The 22360-nt window shown below is 39.8% G+C and overlaps 1 protein-coding gene across 1 annotated transcript in view; it reads left to right on the forward strand.

Moving 5' to 3' along the window:
* Window positions 1–22360, forward strand: part of SPOCK1 (SPARC (osteonectin), cwcv and kazal like domains proteoglycan 1) — a 271592-nt gene that overhangs the window by 177219 nt on the left and 72013 nt on the right. Inside the window, exon 5 of the mRNA XM_066197356.1 lies at window positions 3051–3183. Within this exon, the coding sequence (XP_066053453.1) occupies window positions 3051–3183 (133 nt within the window). The remainder of the gene's footprint in view (window positions 1–3050; window positions 3184–22360) is intronic.

The raw sequence follows: 22360 nt of genomic DNA on the forward strand, positions 1-22360 counted from the left end.
GAAACCTGGGTATCCAGTTAAAACTTTCAGCTGTTGCTCACTTGGCCAAGCAGACAAAAATTACTTTTGATTTGCTTCAAATACAGTGGCATGGTGCAGTTTCATTTTGGAAAACCATGCAGCTTGAAAAGAATATATTAATTTTGGAAAGCCAGACTGTTTCTTGCAACAAAAATGTCTATTGTGCTACCAGTTCTATGCACCTGCAGGAATGAGGGAGCTGCAGATCGCTTGCAGCATTCCCTGCCTCATTACACATTATATGACATGCTACTAAAATTGTTTTGGTTTGTTTCAAATTAATGAAATGCTTGGAGATCTACTCCACCCTAAATTCTTGTTATTAAGCATCACTCTTTCAGACAATAAACTTCCTTTTATTATCAAAAGAAGATACTGAAGATGAATGTGGGGGTTAGAAAGAGTAAATAGTTCCTTTATTGTCTGCAGGTGAAACACAGCAAAGTGTTGTCTCAGATGAAACTGTCGGGGTCCCCAGATGAGGGGACACACCAGGCTCGGTGTTGTCTTCCAGGCAGCTGCTCTGAGAAGAGAGCTCAGGCCTAAGGCTCTGCATGTTCTTTATACTCTCAGTAAAGTGATGGAAAAGGCCACCAGCCTCGATGAGCTGCTGGAATGGCTTGAAACATTTAATTTAATTACTTTTTTCTTTTATTTTTTTTAAGTGATGATGGGTGAGGGGAAAACATCATCAGCTCCAGAAGAATTTTCCAATAGGAACTGGCTTTGCAATATGAATCTTGAAGGGACCAAAGAAGGATTAAATAAATTAAGAGCAAGGGGGTATAAGGCTGTGCGGAGATGGACAAGCAGCCCTGTCCTGAGTGGACTTTTCTTTCAATGTTATGGTGCAGAACACCTGATGTAGTGTGGTTCACAAACGCTGTACAATGTGTTTTATACTTGCCACTCAGATCCTGTGATTTTTTTAGGCATCAGTCTAGCTAAGAACTGCAATATATTTAATTTTGATGAGGTGCTCGTTAGTTCACTCACTCCCCTCCATCCTCCACACTTCGTGGCTAATGGCTTTCATGATGATGGCACTAAATCACACACTTCAAGTTTAGCATTTCTTGGCTGTTTTTCTAGAACTAATCCTAAAATGTTCTTCTTAACAATTTTATGTATAGCAAAGGATCTATCTTTTGAGATGGTGGAAATTAAAATCAGTGAAAAGTCTGCTTTATGCTATGACTTTCTGCAGTCTCCTTTCATATTCGTCTTTCATATTCCTCTACTCATCAGTATCTACAGTACAACATTCAAACATAATTTTGACTCTGAGTTTGTGTTTTTCCAAAAGTGTAGGGCTTTAAGTAAAGGAAATGAGGAAATTTTCCTGTCAAGCTGAAAAAAAAACAAAAGTCATGCCTGTAATCCAAAGAGCTCAAGAAAATAAGATAATCATTACATTTTGATAAGAAAGCATGGCTGGGGGCTGAAGAGAAATCAGCTGCTGTGGAAAACTTAAATAAACAGTTTGTACAGCCTCAGCATAAGAGATCAGATCCACAGAGCTGCTTTAGGGGGTTCAGAGCCAAGTAACCACCCATCCACAGCATTTAGCACCTGGTATAATCCTACCTTGGTGAGGCAGAATGCATCTAAAACAGGGAGTGCTGCTCTCTGCATTAAGAAGACTTCTTCAAAATAACAAGGGAATTTAGTCTTAAATACTTGGCTTCTATTTTCATAGTTTATTATATTATGATTGGATTCCTTCTATGGACTCGATCTTCTTAATAGTACTGTTCATCCCTGGCAAAGGTTAAACTTGAGGAAAACTGGGACTGAGATGAAAGAATAGAATTTATATTATTTAGCAGCTGAATGTGTCATTACATCAGAGTTGGTATTGTGTAGCAAATTGCAAGCAGTAGAGAAATTGCTTTAAAAAATATCTGTATATATTTTTCTAAAACTGTGATAAAGTCACTCAGCAGCACATTGAAATGCATTTCTTGCTGAACTGTTATATCTTTTTTTTCCTGTGGTACAAGAACAGATGGCAGTTATTTTTCTTACCAGTCTCTGCTGTGGTGCTTTGCCTTCCCTTGTAAATGCTTTCAAGTGAAAGACAAGTACACACGATCAAAATGAATCTGCATTGTAATACTGGATTGGGGTTTCTAAAGCAAACTTTTAATCAGCTTACAGCATTAGGGTGGTGATAATTACTTAATGTCCTATCAGTCAAGTAGTTCATTATGGCAGGAAAATTAGCCGTTAGTCAGAATCAATGGCACATTTTGCAATAAGTTTTTGGAACAGATGTCTTTCTTCATAGACATTTTTAATGCAATAATTGAGTATTCTATGACTTGAACACAACCGCAGTCACTCCCCAGGGGCACACATTGGTGGATTTGGAGGTGTTCTCTGTGATTTTGTGGCATACCTGGGGGGCTGTGATTGATCTGAGAACCTCAGCTGATCGTTCAGTAGCTGGTGTGTCAAAAGGGCACCTGCCCCTGCAGTGACAAAAGTGTTTAGTGATTCTTTACATTGTTATAAGCACGGTATAAATGGCAATGTTTTTCCAAGGATTTTGTTCTAAAATCATTGCTACCTTAGCAATAGTTTGGCAGCTCTGAGAAGGCCTAGTGAAAATGTCTCTATATACAACCTGGTGTAATGTTGCCTGCATCACCTGAAATGCTGTGTAGCTCAAGAAATGCTGTATTCTGAAGTGAAATCATTTGTAGTTATAAATCTAAATGAAACCACCAAGAGTTGTAAATCTAGGGCTGCCTACCAATTTATGACTTTTTAGATTGCCTGACCGTAATGTGACATATTATAAAAGCATTGTTAAGAGCTGTATTTAATTTACTTGCTTTAAATTATGCTTTAGTAGACTTGGCAGTGCTGGGTTAATGGTTGGACTCAATGATCTTAAAGGTCTTTTCCAACCGAAATGATTCTAAATTAGCGCTGCGCTGAAAATCCAGCTTTATTCAGAGAAGCTGTAATTCTTCTGTTTTATACAAACTTTTCAAAAACCACAGCGTGTGTTTATTTTGCAGCCTTCGACAGAAGAAAGGTAGCTTGCCCCAGAAGCACTGGGCTGGAGCAGCCAACATAGCCAAGTGCAAGCCGTGCCCCGGGGCACATCCCAGCGCTGTCTGCGGCTCCGATGGACACACCTACACCAGCAAGGTGAGCTCTGCCTGGGGCCTCGGCTCCAGCAGCATCCCAGGGCTCAGCTGGGATGTGGGGAGAGATCAAATACCTCTTGTTATTAGGCAGTATTCAGTTACACTCTTCATTTATCTATGAATATTTTTTTCCACGTGAAAGGTGCTGATAAATGTCGGCTTGTAGCCCTGGTTTCGTGCCTGAGATATTTTGGTTTTCTGAAATTCTTTTCCCTGGGAATTTTCAGTAAACAGAAATGTTTTTCTAAACTGTACCTATGTTTTCATTCCTTTTCCTAGAAGGGACTTCTTAATGTCCCTCTGGTCTGACCAATGTGAGTGAAGAGGTTTGTCTTTGTTTCACCAATCAAATTGGTCTGTGTAGAACAGTATTAAAGGGAGACACATCCCAAAAGTAAAGGAGTCATTTTCAGCCTTCTGAAGTTTGGAGTCTGTGTCGTTGTGGTGTAAAACAACATCATAGGCTTTTCTCTATTTGATAAACAGGAAATCAGAATGCCAAATCCCAATCACAAGTCACAAATAACTTTCCTGTTTCACATTTCTCCAAACAGCCTGTTCTCTTAATGAAGTAGAACATTTCTAATATTGATGATGCAACTGAAAAAAAAAAAAAAAGTTATTTGGTGAGATTGTCTTGTTTAGAAAAGAGGATTTGCGGGGGTAGTTTTTTTGGTGGTTTGTTTTTTGGGTTTTTTGGGTTTTTTTGGTGGGGTTGTTTTTGTTTTTTGTTTGTTTGTTTTTTAATTTGGTCTCCAAATCATGAAACTTAGCAGAATCATTCTTCAGTGATGGATTTATTTTTAATTGTCTCTTTTTTTTTCCTAGTCTGCATGGGTAACATATTACAATTCATTTAGCCTGTGGTTTTAATAGGCTTGTGTGCCAGATGCAGCATATATGGTACCATAAAAAAACTCCCATAACCCAGTGGGGATAAATTGACTCATTGTTATACTGAAAATACGATCACCTTAGGGCTTGACTCAATAAAAGAAAATGTCTTCACAGCCATTCAGCATTCCAGATCTCCCATTAGCAAATAAAGCCTTCCATGCCTTGGATACATGTCCCAAAAACAGCACTTCAGGCACTGGAAAGATTGTTTTGGAGAATACCCTTAAGGTTCTCTCATCTTCATGCATGCAAAGGAATGTTTGACAGCCAGTAAAACTACCATTTAAAATCCAAAAATAGCCTTCACCAAAAAAAAAATAAATAAATAAAAAAGCAGGAAAATAAAGCTATCGGGCAAAAAAATTCTCCGTTGTAACAGCTACATTATTTTCTCAGCTGGGCATCTTGAATTCTCCACTTATTAATGGACACAAATATTAAAATGCTGCCATGCCTTGGTAATTTCAGCTTCTCTCCTGTTCTGGCTGAAGGATTTGCATGGCCAGAAGGAGCAAATCAGAGCAGAAACTCTCATCTGTGCACACAGACTGCAGGAAAAATGGCCACATGTTGCCTGTTAAACAAGTTACTCTTTAATACTCTCTAGGAGTGTGCATTGCAGTAATTTAGCTTTGGTTTTCATAGTTAAGATGGGCTCATTTTAAAAACAACTTTTTCTGTCTGAACCCGTGAGTCCATAAGATGTTCTGTAGTTAATAGATTTCATTTCATGTTCTGTCATGCTATTAACTCATTTCTGTGCATCTTACTGCATCTCTGTCAGCTCCAAATGGGCTTTTGGCCTTCTCCCTTTCTCGCCATAAGATCTAACTGGTTTTCATCAGACATGCTGCCAATGTTATAAATTCACCAAGCCATTGTGATTATGATATAATCCTGACAGCTACAATGAAGACATGAAACATTTCCTGGTGCTGACATGTTTGACTGTCAAAGAGACACCTCCCAGAAGCTGCCTGTTTGGGTTTTGGGGGTTTTTTCAAAGGAAATTTTTTAAAGATTTATTCGGAAATAACTGTCTCATCTTTGTTTATTGTATGTTTTACTATCAATTGCTCCTGTCCTAGCAAAATCCATTTTTTTTTCTTTTTTTAGAAGATGAATTTTGGTAAATGGGCTAATAATACTGTAGGGAGAGAATTAAAATAAAATAGTATATGTTAGTATCCTAACAAATAATATTTCTATGATAAGGAATGATCATGGGTGTCTGGTATCTTTTACAAAAAGAACATCCTGCTTCCCTCAAACTCACTATTAGAATTCACCAGACAATGTGATCCCTTTTTCTTGCCTTCAAGTCACTAAAATCAAAGTTTTCTCAGTAATTTTCTTTTACATGCCAGTGCTGTTGGCAAGCATTATTTCTGGCCCTGCAGTGCCGTGATGTTCTAGTTTTGACTGTGAAAATGCAACGAGGTGGAGTCAAGCGTGGGCACTGCTTTGTGCAGGGCTGTGTTTGTTGGTCCCTGGCTCTGCATCTGCTGCGTTGGGAACCTGCAGTGACAAGCTGGGCGAAGGGGCAGATTCTTGCTAAGCTTGTAAACGAAAAATGGAGAGAGGCCACTCAGTTTCGGGGGGAAAAAAAATCACCTGAAGCTGTACATTGGGTTTGGCCTCTCCTGCAGGCACAGCAGGGGCTGAGGTGGGAGATGGGCTTTGGGCTCCCAGCTCCTGGCCTGGCAGAGAGCATCAAAGGGTTTCAGTGATGACCTGGGGCTGCCATCCTGCAGCAGCAATGTTTGTACCAGGGCTGGCCCTTCCCGTGCTTTGAACTGTTATCTGAGGAGAAAAATGAATGAAAAGGAAAAGACACAACAGAAGTGTGAGTGACTGATCAAATGCAGATGAAACTTGGGTGTCAATAAACACCCAGGAATTCACATTAAGAAAATACACATGAACTAAATATACATCTCACAGACTCTCATTTAGCCATTTGATCCTGGAATAATTCCAGCTGTTTCTCAGGAAATGTTGTAGACCTAGAGGCAAGAATTTCTTCACAAAATCAGGGAAAGTCAACCAAATCAATAATTGAAGAGTTACAGGGGGAAAAAATAACAAAAAACAAACTACAGCTCCATTTATGAGCTTACTGGTTGATGTAGACAGAAGTTCAGGATGTTTAACTCAGCCTTGCATGTCCACCAAGACACGGAACACTTCAGCCCCACAACTGATTTATTGAGGGCTTGTCAAAGGAATCTTTTGTATTTTTAATCTTCCATTGCAAAATACTGAGTGGTGTTGATTTCCAACTCAAAGACAAATGGTAAAATGCTAAAAATTATGAAAATGGCATGCCCACACCTTGTGCTACTATGATTTAAGTGTCACCTAAACTATAGGAGACACAAGGTAATGAGAACTTTGATGGCTCTAAAGTTGATTTAGCTTCATGTGTGGGAGTTGTATTGCTTAAAAAAATCTCACCACCCTTTAGGCATTAAAACTTTCTGGTTCTCTTTCTGAAGTCTTGAAAACTTGACCTGGATTATTTCATCTTCTTGCACAAGTGCTAAAGTAAAAATTGATAAGCCTGTTGAAAATTGATAAGGCTGTAGCGTGTGGTGGGGTTTTTATTGTTCTAGTTTTGTTTTCCAAATGACAAACTAATTCTTCTAAGCAATGGAATTCTTCAGTCACACTAATAATTCAGCACTTTTGCATGACAAAATTTGAGCACAGATGTGGCCCGGATGTACTCAGTCTCTGTACCCTGTTTTCAGCAACTGAAAAATTAGTTTTTTGAACTAATTGCTTGTATTTCTGGAAACTTCATAAGTTATCGCCCTTTCCTGTGAGCTTTGAACTCTAAGGGGCTTAGGTTTATCAAAGATTTCAAGGATTTTTTTTCCAGTTAGTGCTTGAAATGCAGATGTTTTAAAATGTATACCATCTCTCACATAATCACTTTGTACAAAGAAGTTTCCTGGGTATAACTTCTCTATTTAATATTGTGACAATACAAAGCACTTCCATAGGTTATTACAGAGTTTTCAAAGCTCTTTAAGTACTAATGAATTAAGCTTATGAGGTACGTAAGCCCCATAAAGAGCTCGATGTAATTAGTTAATGTTTTTGTGAACAACACATTAAGAAGAATAACTTTGTACATGTCAGTTTTACAGGAACTTTAATTAAGCTTGTTAATAAAGCAATTACCTGAACATGACGATGACTGTACTTAACTAGTCAGAAAATGAAAATTAGGATGATCTTAAATTACAAAACATACCACCTCAATGACTAATGGTCCTTCAAAGATGGAAAGGTACATTGGTGTAATTATTATGTTTCTAATTAGGTACATTGTTGTTCTGCAAATTTTAATTAAATCATTGTGAACTAATTAAGTCCATGATCATGTCTCTTTCTGTTTGAAAAAGTAAAAATCATGTCCTATTGTCATAACATTAGGTAATAAATTTGATATTAAGGGACATACAAGAAAAAGAAAAAAAAATCCAACTATCTTGAAACATAAGAAAAAAAAATAACGACCAAAAATAATGAGACATTATTAGTTAAATGTGTGCAATGTGAAGGCTGCTGCATTTAATTAGGAGGGGTCTGTATGCAGAAGCACAATTAGCAAATACTTGTTAAAGTGTCTTAACTGTTGAGAATCACAGAATGACTGGGTTGGAAGAGATCTTCACGATCATCGAGTCCAACCCATGCCCTAACACCTCAACTAAACCATGGCACCGAGTGCCACATCCAGTCTTTCTTTAATCACATCCAGGGATGGTGACTCCACCACCTCTCCAGGCAGACAATTCCAGTACTTTTTCACTTTCAGTGAAAAACTTTTTCCTAATATCCAACCTATATTTCCCTTGGTGCAGCTTAAGACTGTGTCCTTTCATTCTGTCAGCTGCTGCCTGGAGAAAGAGACCAAGCCCCACCTGAGCACAGCCACCTTTCCGGGAGTTGTAGAGAGTGACCAGGTCACCTCTGAGCCTCCTTTTCTCCAGGCTAAACAACCCCAGTGCCCAACCCTTGGCTTCTCCTGATGGAAAACAAGATACTGGGCAAAGGCTCAGCAAGTGTTAAAACTACTTGTGTGCCCAGTTAGATGAAGGGTTAGGTTAAAATCTTTGCTAACTTTTAACTTTGATCTGGTTTTGTAGGGGAAAACTACAGAAATAAGAGAGGAGGTGGGGGAAAGGAAAGTGAGACATCACAGGATATGATTAAACAATTCCGTGGGGAAGAAAATCAAGTCATCCTTGTGCTTCTGCTCCCTGGATACATTTTAAAGATTGTTGGTGGGAGGTACAAGAATAAATTATTCTTTCGTATATCTCTTTGTGGAAATTAATAGATTTTATGGGATGTGACCATTCTGGATGAAATTTCTACAGGAAAAAGATTTTGCAGCATTGTAACTTCTTTCTTATTCTAGCAGCAGATTTTCAATATCCATCCCTATGTCACTACTTGACTCCCTATGTTACAGGGGGTTCCTAACTGCAGCAATACATCTGACACGAGGCTTTTAGCACTACTGACTTTATTCTCCCAGATAACCACTGGGAAACTCCAGAGGACTGTGAGAGAACTAGAGCTGGCCTGATGTTCAGTACTTCTGTACCTCCCCTCCTTTGACTCTGGCAGATCTGGCTCCTGCATTCCCACAAGGCAGATGTTCCCTCAGCCTCTGCTCTGGGCCAGGGAGACTTGAGTTGTGTAATCCAAAAGCTGTGTGAAGCTGTTATTGCATAATCAACCCCTAAATTATAAATTTTGTCTCTCAGAAGGCAGAACAGGCAGAGTTCTGTGCTGTGCATCCAGGGCTGCACAGTTTATTTGGCTTGAAGCATGAAGTGAGCAATATTTTTTGATCAAGTGCTGTGTATCCTAAAGACATCCTGTTGTTCATATGGTGTTTTTCTCTGCAGGGTATCTAGGAATGAGCAGAAATTTGGGAATAAAGTAGATCTGTGTTCTTCTGTACCTTGTAATCCATGTCAGTGTCTTAAGATACTTAAGTGTAAAGGGCATTTTTGCATATGCCTGAAGAATGGCATTTCTCTTTTGGTCAATTAATATGATTTAAAAATGGCTTTCTGCCTCCTACAGTCTTTCCAGTGATTCCTCTTAAGGGTGTCTTGGCCACAAATTAACAATCCAGGACAAAGATCTGTGCTTTCCCCTGACTGGGGTAACCTTTGTTAAATTTTGAGGGAGCTGGGAAATACCACTTTTGAACTCTGCTCACATAATCATTCAATTCTGCAAATTCCTGAGCTTCCTTTCAAATCCCATTTAGTTCTGTGTTGAAGTGAAGAAGCTTTTGCTTTTCAGTGGTGTCAGATAGTAAATTCAAAATCCCAAACAATGCTCTACCAATTTTACATCCTAACAGGGAAAAAAATAGCCCTGCATAACCACTCATCTGTGCACTGCTGCTGCTCCTGTGACAGCTCCCCAGCTAAAGCCCATGAATATATACATGTTTGCCAGGATTTTTACCTGACATAATATGAATTGTGAGAACAGCCAAAATAGAGGCTTCTGCAGTGGCTCAACAGATAGAGGGGGAAAGGGAAGAGCTCTGGGCAATTTCTACAGAGTAAAGGGCTGCTTTGTCATATTGCCAGGTTTGAGATTCTGTGAATTAATGAGAAATTGCTGTGGCCCAGGACGAGATGTTCTTTCAGAGACTGCTTGTTGCTATCCCCTTAGTTTTTGGAGGAAGAGTCTTCATGAACACAGTTCTACAAACATGGACTGAGGGGGCGGGGGGGAAGGCAACAAAAAATGAACCAAGAAAGGAAAAACAACACAAAAGGGGTTTTTTAGTCCCTTAAATAAACCTCTTACAAAGAAGATACTGATTCTTTTTGTTGGAAACTGGCTACTTAAACCTCTGTTAAAACTACTGGTCAGTTTTGGAAGGAAATGGGAGTTCTTTGGTCCTGCTGAAGCCTGGTGATCTCTGCTCCTTTATAAAGGCAGGACAGAGGAGGCATTCTGCCTCTGCATTGGAGGTATGCTTGTGAACAGATTAAAATGGATCACACCCTGGTTTTGTTTTTCCTTGCTGTAATCTTTTTTAAGAGAAGGTTACTTAAAATTTTTACTGCTTTAATTTGTGCTGGGGTCAGTGAGCAAAAAAGGCCCTGACAGGACCCAAAATTTATCCAAAGTTGTGTGTCCAAGTTTTAGCAACTATGAGTTAAGCAAGCTGGTCTAATTGGGGTATGCTGATGTTTATCTCCTTTCCCTAACCTTGCCTAGCAGGGAAAAGATATTTTTAGTTTGTTTTTCCATATTCTAACGTTTCTCAGTCCAGAACAATTTATCCTTGCACAGTCTGGGCTCTTTGTGATTAACATACTGTGTCAGTTTCTAAATCCATATTTTCTCTTTAATTCCTGAATCTGTTATTTTGCCATATTAAGGCTTGTCAGTGTTGAATGTTTTAATTATCAAGTCATGCCTAAAGATTCTGGAGGAGATTACAATTAAACATCTCTGTTAGGTGGGCTGCTGCAAGTGGTAATTCTTCCTTCATATTATTTTGGTAGCTTGACTATGGAGAAAAAACTGCTCTTAACTCAATAAAAAAATCCTTCTCAATATATGCCTGCAGCAGTGATGTATAAATACCATGCTGGGGAAGGCAGTATAAGAACCTGTGCAGAATAAAACAACCTTCAGGTTTCCAACCCACAGCCCCCATCCCTGAGGGACAGGGAGAGGTGAAACTTCAGCACAAGGCTGCTTCTCTCATATCCAGCTCCCTTAAATTCTGCACAAGCCCATTTTCCCAAATGGGCTCTCTAAAGCAACTGAACGTGCTCATGTTTTAGTACTGCAGGATTTTGGCCTGATTGTCTTGAGTTTCACCAGTGCTCACACAGCACAGTAAACCTTAAATAAATTTTAAAAGAAGAAGTCTGGGTTTTTTGGCTGTTTTATGCTTTTTTCTATTGTGGTCATTTCAATTGACAAGACTTCATTGGTAGGATTCATTTAAATGTACCTTCCTTAAATAGACTAGATTCATATTTACCCACTAACTGTCTCTAGGACCTGATTAGACCTGCTGCCTGATAATGCAGCTCCTCATATTTTCATGTCAGTTGTTACAAAAACACCAGAAAAAGACCTAGGAAGGGACTGGGAGGTTGTGTGTGGGGGTGAGTCATACGTGTCTAAAATATCGTGGCCAAGGTGTCCACAAACAACAATATTTTTGGATTTTATTATGGCAATTTCTAGCATACTAAAATAATTTTAATATAGATTTATGTTTCATTTTGGTTTTGGTGTTTTGTAGGGTTTTTCTTCTTTAAAGGGAGGGAAATGACACATTCACTTTCTTTCCATAGCAAGGGTTAAGGCTGAAGAAGCGCAGTTTCTTGCGGGGAGTTTGGTTCATGTGCTTTATTCAGAAGGATGAAATGATGTTTAGGGTGTCACTGATTTTTCCCCTTCCTGTTTACGAACTTCTGCAGTGTTGAAGACAATGTTTTTATTTAGGCACTCAGGTAAGTCCTGCCAATAATTAGAAGTCTGAATATGTAACACTCCTGCTGCTGGCTGCTCATTATTCCAAAAAAACTCAGAAAAACAATGTTTTTCTAGGGAATGTATTTAAATATATGTGCTGAAGTCTTACTGAATTAAGTAAGACTGAATCTTATTAGCATCTTGAAAAATGCAGTTCTGTGCCTGTTTTAGGCTGGAAGATGTAGGCCTGTCAGCTGTATTTTACACAGTAAATGAACATCTTGTTTAGAACATCAGTTCTCTAGGTTGTCCAAAAGTTTATGGTTTTTCCTAGAGTTGGTTATTTTGTAGCTGATTTTTTTTTTTTTTTGGGGGGGGGGGGTGGATGTATTTTTAATTCTCATTACAACATTTTCTTAGATTTATAAAAAAAAGTATTTGTTAATTAAACATATCACCAGCAATGACTTCCTTGGGCACATTACCCCGAAGGAGGGAGCATTAGATCTTGTTAAAATAAAAGCACCACTTGGGGCTTTTTTCTTTTCACATGTGTGGAAGGAGCCAGCACTGAGTGGCATAAAACAATGTCCTTGTTAATAAGCTTCTACATTAAAACTACGGCAGGAGCACAGGGAGAAAGGAGCAGCAGTGAGTCGACTGTGACTTGTGTACTTTGAGTTACTGTGTCAGTAATAAAGGATGGAGCAAACAATAAAATTTGACCTGTCAGGTTATGCTTCTGAGGGTAGATCCCTTAAGGCATTTGTGGTTGGCTTCAGCCAGTATGTTAATGTAGGTGGTTTGGAAAATTAGATTATTTGAATGATACAGGCTGGTTTGCATTTTTAGTATTTGAAAGAAAAGACTAGAAACTCAAAGGCACTGAAGTCATAAGGCTTGTTCTTTGTGAGCTGCCTGTTGTCCCTGTATAATAGAGCAGGCAGAGGAGTAGTTTTCAGATGAGATGTTCACAGTGTGTAGAATATGAGTTATTTTAAATGATTTTGTGGGGCATAATTCTTAAACAGTGTGTGGGAGGTGCAATGCACATAGTTTCCATTACACACATAAATCTCATCATTATCTTCTTTATATTCTACATCATGCTCAAATGTGCCCCTGTAGTATAACAGGACTAGAAAACACTTCTTGGGGTTGATATTACTCAGTGATTTGTCAGTGTGGCATGAAGTGCTTAAGTGAACACATTTCTCATAGCTGAAAAAAATCTGGGCAGTGTAGGTGCACAACTAAAGTGGGATTAAATAGCTGTGCACAAAGTAATTCTATCATATTAAATATGTTCAGTTGTGTTAGAAAGAGATCACATTGATATTATACACATAATATTGAGGAGATATTGTGATAGTTGTTACAAGTAGAATGATGTACATATTTTCCAGTGAAAGCATTTTATAGCATAATGTCAGTCTGAGCTCCCAGAGTTTTCATCAAAATCAGTATTCTGAACCTTCACTGAATCGAAGACAAAATTCAGAGACAAATGTCTCTTCGCCCTCAAAATATTTGTACCCTGGGCTGGAAATCAGCTGAGAACCTGCCCAAGGATAACTTGCATGTTGAGAGTTCTTCCTGAGGAGATAGGGAGTGGGTTTGGGGAGGTTAGAGGATGGGGGTGGTGGGCTGTATTTTATTTGGTTTGGTTTGGTTTGGTTTGGTTTGGTTTGGTTTGTTGGGGTTTTTTTAAAGTGAAGTGGTGGAGGTGGGACAGAGTGATCCAAATCATCAGAGCGTGGAGTCATCCAGGCTGACTTTCGGTAGTACTGTAAGGATTGGGCCATTTCTAGAGGGCTTTGTCTTTTCCCTTCAAGGGCTGTTCAAATCCTCTTCTCCATTCTCCCCTCCCTATACCCCCATGTACTCTGTTTTAAAGTGTTTACTCCTTCCAAGAAAAGGAAATGGCTGGAGGGAGTTCTGACCGTGAAGGGGACCTGAGGGCATTGCAGAGGATGTCGAAGGTGATTTTAGACTCATGGTCTTAGGAGAGGATCTGTGAGAAGGAGAAAAAACAATGCTGAGAATTTACAGTGGAAGGGAAAGACATAGGGAACATGAATTCATAGAAAAATTAGACTCCATTTCACTGTTTGCAGAAAAACTTGAACAAACTGGGCCTATGCCCAGTCACTGGCAATTAGAAGATAAAAAGTGGAATTTTTTGACTCACTGAGGGTTTTCTTCCCAGAGGTAATACTACACAAAACAGAAACAGAGAGCTCAGCTAGTTCCATTCCCTTCATCCAGGTTATTTTTATCACAACAAAGGAGAGCAAAGAAGCAAATTTAAAATACATGTAGTCATACTTAATTTTTTTTCCACATGCTTTGGATTGTTCTTCAATGATCTATATTCTCATTTTACCCACTTCAATGTGTTACAGGCAGAAATAAGTATGTAAGGAGGAAGAATTTGTATTTTTTAATGCTGCTGTATTGTAATCCTAGTATAAGGAGTTTCTGCTGCAGATATACTTTTATAATTTTTCCTTGGAGAAAAAGTTTTGTTGTATATGTTTGAGAGTGGCAGGTATTTTCTGATGAATGCAGATTATGCCTTCATTGTTGTTACCTGTTCAAACTGAGACAAGAAAGTGAAGTGGGTCATTTTGGGTCTAGCTGGCTGTACTCACTTTTTCTTGCAGGTGATCTTGATGAAAAGGTAGGGAAATAAAGGAGAGATGGAAGTTTCTGAGTTTAGATTTCAGCAGTGCTGTTTGTGAGATCTCAGTATGAATTTCTGCAGCTGGATAGAGCAGATATATCAAAAGAGTTACGGTAACCTGCACTGTCAGGTAAAAAAACCCAACTTTTTAAAAATGAGTGACATGCTGAAAAGAGAGGACCAAAATTTCTTCTGAGGAAAAGTTTCTTTAGGTAGCACAGGCAGAGTAAGGAGCCTTTAGAAAGTTCAGCAGCCGAATGGGGATGGTGGCGGCTTCCTTCAGTGAATGATGCAGCCACAGCCCTGTGTTCATCTGCTTTGCATGATGAGAATGAGCTTTAAAACGTAAGACATTATTAATAGAATAGCAGAGGCTTTCAGAGGGGAGACGGCACTGTTATTCAAGCTGTCTCTTCCAATTCCTGTGTAGGATAAAAAAGATAGGAAACCTTCGTAGGATGCAGCTCTAATCTGGGTTTCTGCCCAGCCTGGCAGAGTTAACCCTGCAGGATCTGTGCAAACAGTTCTCATGTCCTGGGGCAGCACATGGCAGCACCACACAAATTCTCCCTGCTGGATTGTCTATTCTGCAAATTATATCCACCCCTGCCTGAGCTCTTGGGGGTGAACTGAAACTGTTGATGGGGCTCAATCAGCAGGGGAATATTTTTGTCCTATTCTTACATGTCTGTCTGCAGCTGTGCACCACATGGTTCTTGAAAATTGGCCTGCAGTCTTGATATTTTGTGTTGAGACGCAGAATTCCTTTTTGTGCAGACGTGTAATCACACCATGTAATACATCTTGTCTGCCACCGTATAGTATTTGGCTTTAGGTGAATTTTTGGGGTTTATTTTTCTCTATTATACCTGGGCTAACTGAAGTGTTAGGTCAGTCCCAACTGACTGGAGAGGTGGAATCTGGCTGATTTTAATAAGTCAGTAGCTGCCCTTCTCCCACATGTGGTAAAGCACATCTTTCTCACACCTCCCTGGCTTAGAATGACACAGCAACAAGGTCTGCAAAAACCTGGTTTGGCTGTAAATGTGCTGGAGTAGCTCTCTCTTTCTCCATCAAGCTTAAGGTAGAGATCAGATTGGAAGACTTGAAGCCCATATTTGGATTTCCAGTAGCACATCCAAACAAAATTACATCCTTGAAGCAGCTCCCTATGGAGTGTGGGATGCTCTCCCCTCACATTGCAGCTCCCTTTGGAAGCTGGGGCAGTGCTCAGCACCATGAATTTGGGGAGGTGCAGGTGCCGAGTGCTTTGCTGTGAGAGGATATTCAGGGATGGAGGAGATTTTTATATTTTTATAGCCAACAGTAGCACGTGGGAGTGAGAGGACGCTCCAGTGAAATAAATAGAATATTAAAAGAAAAATTTAAAACTGTTTGTGTCCCAGCATATTTTAAACCTTGAATTAAGTGTATAATCATTTATTTAGCCTCTGAATCCAATGGTATCCTCAAACCCGTAGTCATGTTTTGTTATGTGTACCGTACTTCCACCTTTTGGGTAAGATTCAGTGCATAAGTAACTTTCAAGACTTCTTGACACAGGTCATAATCAACAGCAAGTTCTTGGGTTTTATGGGCCACTTTTTGATTTTGACCTAACTCTAATAGACTTGTAAATGGAAGTTCACAAATCAAACTGGCCCGAATTGTTACTACTTCTTTTAGCTGCCTCTTTAAAAGTAACAAATCCAATTAATCAATGGGATTAATTATCTGTGGAAATGACATCATTACCAGGCAAAAGCAACACCAGGACTATCTCCACATTTCAAGCAGAATATCTAAAGACGAAAAATTGAAATATGCAGAAAGTGCAAAATAATTAATTTCATTCACAGGGGTTCTTACCGGGGACTGTAGATGCACTGTTTGAAAAAACCTGTCTTATTAAATACCAATTAGATTAGATAAAATTTTAAAAGCCTCCTATAGATAAAGTCTTCAACTTGTTAATGGACTTTTTTCCTCTTAACTTCTGAATTTCAAATATTTTCAAGACTCTCTTGCCTTTCACACCAATGAAAAGCTGCTTGCTAGAGATTCCAATTCTAAAGTCTCTGTGTTTAACATTCTCAAGAGAGATATGTCAGAGGCATCTGCCACCCAGGGGGTGAGTGCTGCAACAAACTGTTTGAAGTTTGAAGATATTTACTGATCAGATGTAGCCAATTTAAATTACAGGGAGACTGAAATGAAAGTCTATTTCAGCTGCTGTGCCTCACTAGGCTGGGGTAAGGTCTGGTTTGAGCTGGGCACCAAACCTGGGACCATCTGATGTACATCATGACCAACTCCTGCTGAAGTTGGTATCAAAAGTTTTTCAGTTCAAAAAAATAAATTAACAGTAGAAAATGACCAGTCAAAGCTTCTGTATGGGAATAGAAGAGGAATGCTAGCCTGTATGGAGACCTCTATTTTCACATCTGAAATCTGTCATCATAAAGCCTGTATAGAAGGGTTAGTGCCAGAAGCATGTTTTATTACTTAAATCTATCTTGCACAAGCAACACTGAGCAAGGAAAACCCTTTTGAGTTATACAACTCTTTGATGGGATGCCTTAAGGTCTTTCTTTTTAAGCCAGTAAATTCTAGAGCAGTAATTTAAAGAGTGCACTTTTCCGTAAATCTAAAAGCATGTTCTAAATCCTGCTGTATTTAGTTTGAGCACTTATCTGAGAGGGCTGTTCCCATATTTCCAGACAGAGTGACATCACCTGCAGGCACTCAGACTTGCATTTTGACACACATTTTGCCTTCTGTGAGGCAGCTCTCCCAGGTGATGGCACTGGGAGGCAGAGCATGTCACCAGGCAGATATGAAATGGGGTGAACAGGAAACAGAGTGAAGACTTGGGCCCCTGCAGAAGGCAGCATCATGTGGGGTGGCCAGGTGTGTGTCAGCCCTAACACCTTCAGGCAGGGCACATCCACGTTTTGTCCTGCTGGAAGCAGCCAGTGTGACTGATCCAATAGACTTTAGCCAGTTACTCTTGCCAGACCCTGTAATTCCCACCATCTGTGCATCAGAGCTGGAGTGGGACTCTGCACCCATCCACGAGGGAAGGCACAAGCAACCTTTTTGGGTTTTGATGTGCACATTTTGTTTGGTTTTGATGGGATATCAGTGCTTTTGCTAAAGCCGCTGTGTAGATGCTGGTACTTAACTAGGGGTCAGGTGGGGACACTTCAGTTTTCAGAGATGTTTGTGTACTTTCCTTTCAGCAGTAATTTTACTTGTAGGAGCTACTGAATCCAGTCTTGCGGCTCTAAGTGTTCCTGGTGATGCCAAAAGATATGGGCTGCAGGCTGAGGGCAGTTAACTGTTATGTTTTCACTTAGCTGTTTCTTTGGACCATATAGTGTCTATAAAAATAAAAAGAAGCTGTTCCTTGGGAAATGAAAACAGGAAATAAGGCAGGTAAAGATTAATTCAGGGGGTGTTTATGGACCAAGAATGTTGTGAGCTCATGTGGTCATATACAGAGAGAGCTTTTGCTGTCAAATACAATGAAATATTTGATAAATTTTAGATTGGTAAAATGAATAATATATAAATTGGTGGCTGCAACAAGAGGTTAGGATTAAAAATACCTGAATATAATCTGCAGCAAACAGCTTCCATGTGGCTAAGAGCACAGCATCAAAAAATATAGTAGCAGGAGATGTTCTCTTGCCATTATTCAATTAGCGCTCTGCAATCAGCAGGAAAGGCAGTCAGGATTTTTGGGGCACAAAGGCCGTTGGTTGGAGCCATAAACTGAGGCTCCAAAAGTGCCCAGTGCACCATTATGAAAGTAATTCTGTGATCCCAGGGGTATTTGCCATAGATTTGCTCATTGATGGTGAAAAATAAGTTGATAGGAACTTTGTTAGGTTTTTAGTCAGCTTTGTCAGATCACTGCAATGATGAAGTATGAATAATACAGGGGATTAGATGAGGCAATAGCTGTAATTCAGGAGTGAAGGGTGAAAACCTCTTGAGATTTACAGGTGAGTGTGAATCATGTTTCTACTGGGGTGATAAATTAGACATTATTATCTAAATTTCAGCTCTTTCTGTTTGTTGATTCCACTAGTTTTCAGACCTAAATCACAACTGCAAAATAGTAGGAGGTCGTTTTGAGGAACATCCAGGCTGACCTGTGACTGAAGAGTAGTAATTGTATTAGTTAGAAAAGTCATGTGGGAAGAATTCTTCATTTATGTCTGTGTGGAACAACCCCACAGGCTGATGCCACGCAGTATTTAAATGATGGTCAGCAACAGTATCCTGGTATTCCAACCTTAAATCTCATTCATCCTGGTTTTCTATTAGTTTAACTTAGTGCATTTCTTTTCTATTAGTAGACAGTTTCTGTAAAGTTGTGGGATTTTTCTTCTTCTTTTAACTAATATAAAAGTTAACTCTAAATCTAGTTTTTGTCATTGTTTCCATTTTCTTTAATGGGAAGCATTTTTAATTAGTGTTTTTCGTTTGATGTACTATCATAAACTTTTCCATGTCATCTGTGTGAGTGAGCCCACAGCACAGAATGTGAAAGCTTGGAGTAAGTCTTGTGACTTTCGAAGCACAGAAGCTTAGAAAGCTAATAAAGTTCTGTAAAGTGACTTAGAAGAGAGCTTTCTTCATTACCCACAGTCGTCTCCACAGTGATGTGATTAGTGAAACCCAGTTCATCAGTATCTGAAGTGTCACCATCTAATTCTTCTTCAGAGAAGACACTCTGCAACTTCAGCATTTTATCTCACAGTCTACCAGTAAATTGAGTGACCCACTTACAGCTACCTTTGGAAGAGAATCTGAGATGTAAGCTGACACTGGAACTCCAGTATTTTCTTCCCTTAGGCAAAAATCTTCAAGACTAAGCATACACTGTGCTTTAAGGGTGGCAGATCACTCTGTGAGATTTGTTGCCTCGTTAATATGCTCAAGACATTATCTGTCACTGTAGGAGCTGGGAGCACTGTCCGGGGTTTTCTGTTCATTGTTCCCTGCCTCCCTTATTTTACAACTTTATCTTTGGGCTGTATCCTGGGTTTGGGGGAGAATCAGTTGCCACCCAAAGTCTGACATGCTCCAAGCCTCCAAGATTTCCTCAGTATCAACAATCATTTCCCTGCTTCTGTGCAGCTCCAGGATGCCACTTTTAGAAATTTAAAAAGCTAATCCTTCAACTTCACATGCTCTTCTGGATCCATGATTTAAGTTCGTCTCTTTAGTGACTTTTAGTTTCAGCTCTGCTTGCATGATTTTGGGAAGGTGAAGAGAAAGGAAAGGTCCTTTCCTATTCCTTCCTCCCTCAAATGAGCTGGTCCTCCTGGTTTTGGGTTTTCTTTTCTCTCCTTATTTTGAACAGAGCTCTGTATCTGTAAATGGAGTCTGCCCAGGCACTGCCCCAGCCTCCTCAGAGCTGCACCAAACACCCAGCCACTTCCCTCAGTGTTAAAAATTGTCAAAAAATTGTGTCCACTTCTACCCCAATCTCTATTTCCATTTCATCTCAGGGCACAAGACACTTGGCCTTAAGATCAATACATTTTTTAATACAGGTTTTACATCTAATAGCCAAATGCTTCTTTTTTACCGAGCATCATCTTTGCTGTGGAGCAGGGCGGGGACTGTAGGATGAGCCAAGCAGTCCTGCATCATTACACAGAGGATGTGTGGATGTAAAAAGCAACAATGAACGCAGGGAAAGCCTTTTCCTTAGCATATCCAGGAGGCTAGGAAGGAAAGGCAGTTTTATAATTCATGTTGGGTGCCCTTGCCGCTGATCATGAATTTAGGCTTGATCTTGGCAAATCAGTCACACTTTAAAGAGTGACAAGGAAACGTAGTGCTGGTGACAGCCTGTATTGTGAATATTTTTAAGGTCTCGGCTAAAGCACAGTTCTAGCCCAAAATACAGGCTCAAGGCCTTGCTAGACAGGCACACTTGTCAGGGGCAATTGTGACAATCTAATCTTTCTTAAATTAAATGTTTTTTCTATCGAGGCAGTTGTGCAAATCCGTCATGTCCCCTCAGTTTCCAGCCCTCAGCCTGTGCATTGCTCGAGGATGGATTTCTTTGGTGATCCCATGCCCAGGGCTGCAGTTGACTTCTGCACACTGCTGTCATCCTTCAGCACCACTGACAGCACACTTGACCCATTCTCATCTCATTTTTAAACCAAATGATCCTGATCATGTCTCCTTCTCAGCACCTTGACGAGGGGAGCCCTCCCTGCTGAGATGAGACAACCGAGAGACCAGGGGGATGTGTAAGGGCAGTGAGGCTTTCACCCATCTGTCTGTCCAAGCTGTGGTCGGAATGAGAAGGGACTGATGCCTTTCCTGAAGGATGGAGGCCAATTCTCACTGATTTGTTAAATGTCTCCCCATGGAAGTGAGGCTCAGAGCCCCTACCAGGCTCTCCAGGGCAAACGAGTGGGTGCTGCAAAGATGAACTCTACAGTCATTGAGTGATTGATTTAAAGCAACTCTTTATTTCAGATATTCTTCTCACAGCACCTTCAGCCAGTGTACCAAATACTGTCAGTCAAAATATTTACATTATTTTCCACATTTTAATACAATTAATTCTTCAATATCTGTATATATGCATCCTATTGATTGTGAACAGCTAAAAGAGGTCAATTTATGCTTCTATCTTCAGCCATGTTCACCTATCTCAGTCTCCATAATGTTCAAGGGAAAAATATCACTTCTAAAATGGCAGGTGAAGCTTCAAATGGGACCCCGAAGTTGGCCCTTCTGGCACCAGTGCAAAGGAGAGACAAGAAGTGCCATGAGAGAATGAGTCTGAAGTTTGGGAATCATGTAAAAACCCAGCCTGAGGATTAAGCATCTTTTTCAAGCATTAAATGTCTGCAGATTGGGCAGATCAAACCTCATTTGGGCACTTGTTATCAGTCACTGTAGGCATTAATTCTGAGCTGCAATCAATTATCAACTGGACTGGCCTCACTTTCCTTGGTTCTTTGGGGGGGGTTGGACCCTTTCCAAACCCAGGTGAGAAAGGCAAGTCTGGAGTGTCTGTCCAGGACGCTTTGCAGTGCTTGGCCAGTGCTGCCTCTAGGACCCAATATCCCAGTCTCTCCTCTAAGCAGGCACCAACGTTGAGCTTGGAGTTTCAATTGTAAAAGCAGGACTTGAGCAAAGGTGCCTCAAGTCCTTACATTTCAAAAGTGGCATCCTCTGGACAATTTGGGTACTGTGGCAGAAGCCACACTGATTTTCTTCTACTGCAAGAACTAATTTCAAGGCTCAGTATGGAAGAGTTCAAGAAACTGGTTCCAAAAAAAAAAAAAAAAAGCAGTCATCTTTGAATTTGGTGAGGCTTCAGTAGGAATTTGAAATAGTGTTACAGTCTGCAGGAGGGATGATGAATTGTCATTTAGAAATGTAATTTCTGAGTTCTATTTAAGGACATCCAGGAATGCTGCAGACCTGTGAGGGGGAAAAAAGTAAGGTTTTGTCTGGAACATCACAAGCAGCTACAACCAGCTTTGAGCTCAGCCATTTGGAACAAATGGAACATTCACATAAATGGGGGATAAGTGCACGTACCAATAAATGAGTAACCAACTGGTCAACAAAATGTGCAGTACTAGACATGAGAGCTTTGCTGTGTTATTCTAGGAAATAGCTCTTTCAAAGGGAGTTAAAATAAATTTCTTGCTGACAAAAGCAGTTCAAATATCAGTGGTGTATAACTGGCTGTTTGATACTATGTGAAAAATACTCATTTATTATCTAGATACATCTTTCGGTTCTTGAGCTATTTATATTTTAGAAAAAAAAATCTTAGTCTAATGGGCTGAATCTCCTTCAAAAGGGTAAATGCACTCTTCAAATGTTTTTCATGGACTTCTGAAGCACAAAAATATGACTTCAAACTGCAGTTTTACTTAGCTCTCTATAGGGGTAAACTTCAGCAGCGACATCCTTGTGTTCCTTATTGCTCAGTCCTGTAATATTACACAGAAGCAGGAATAGATGGCATTTTCCAGTGCCAAAGGGTCTACTAATATTTATGAGGTCATTGTACTTGTCATGGCAGGAAAATATTTTTAATCTTCTG

The sequence above is a fragment of the Chamaea fasciata genome, unplaced genomic scaffold (genome assembly GCF_029207755.1).
Source record: "Chamaea fasciata isolate MVZ Bird 193981 ecotype frontalis unplaced genomic scaffold, bChaFas1.0.hap1 SCAF_15, whole genome shotgun sequence".
NCBI lineage: Eukaryota > Metazoa > Chordata > Aves > Passeriformes > Sylviidae > Chamaea > Chamaea fasciata.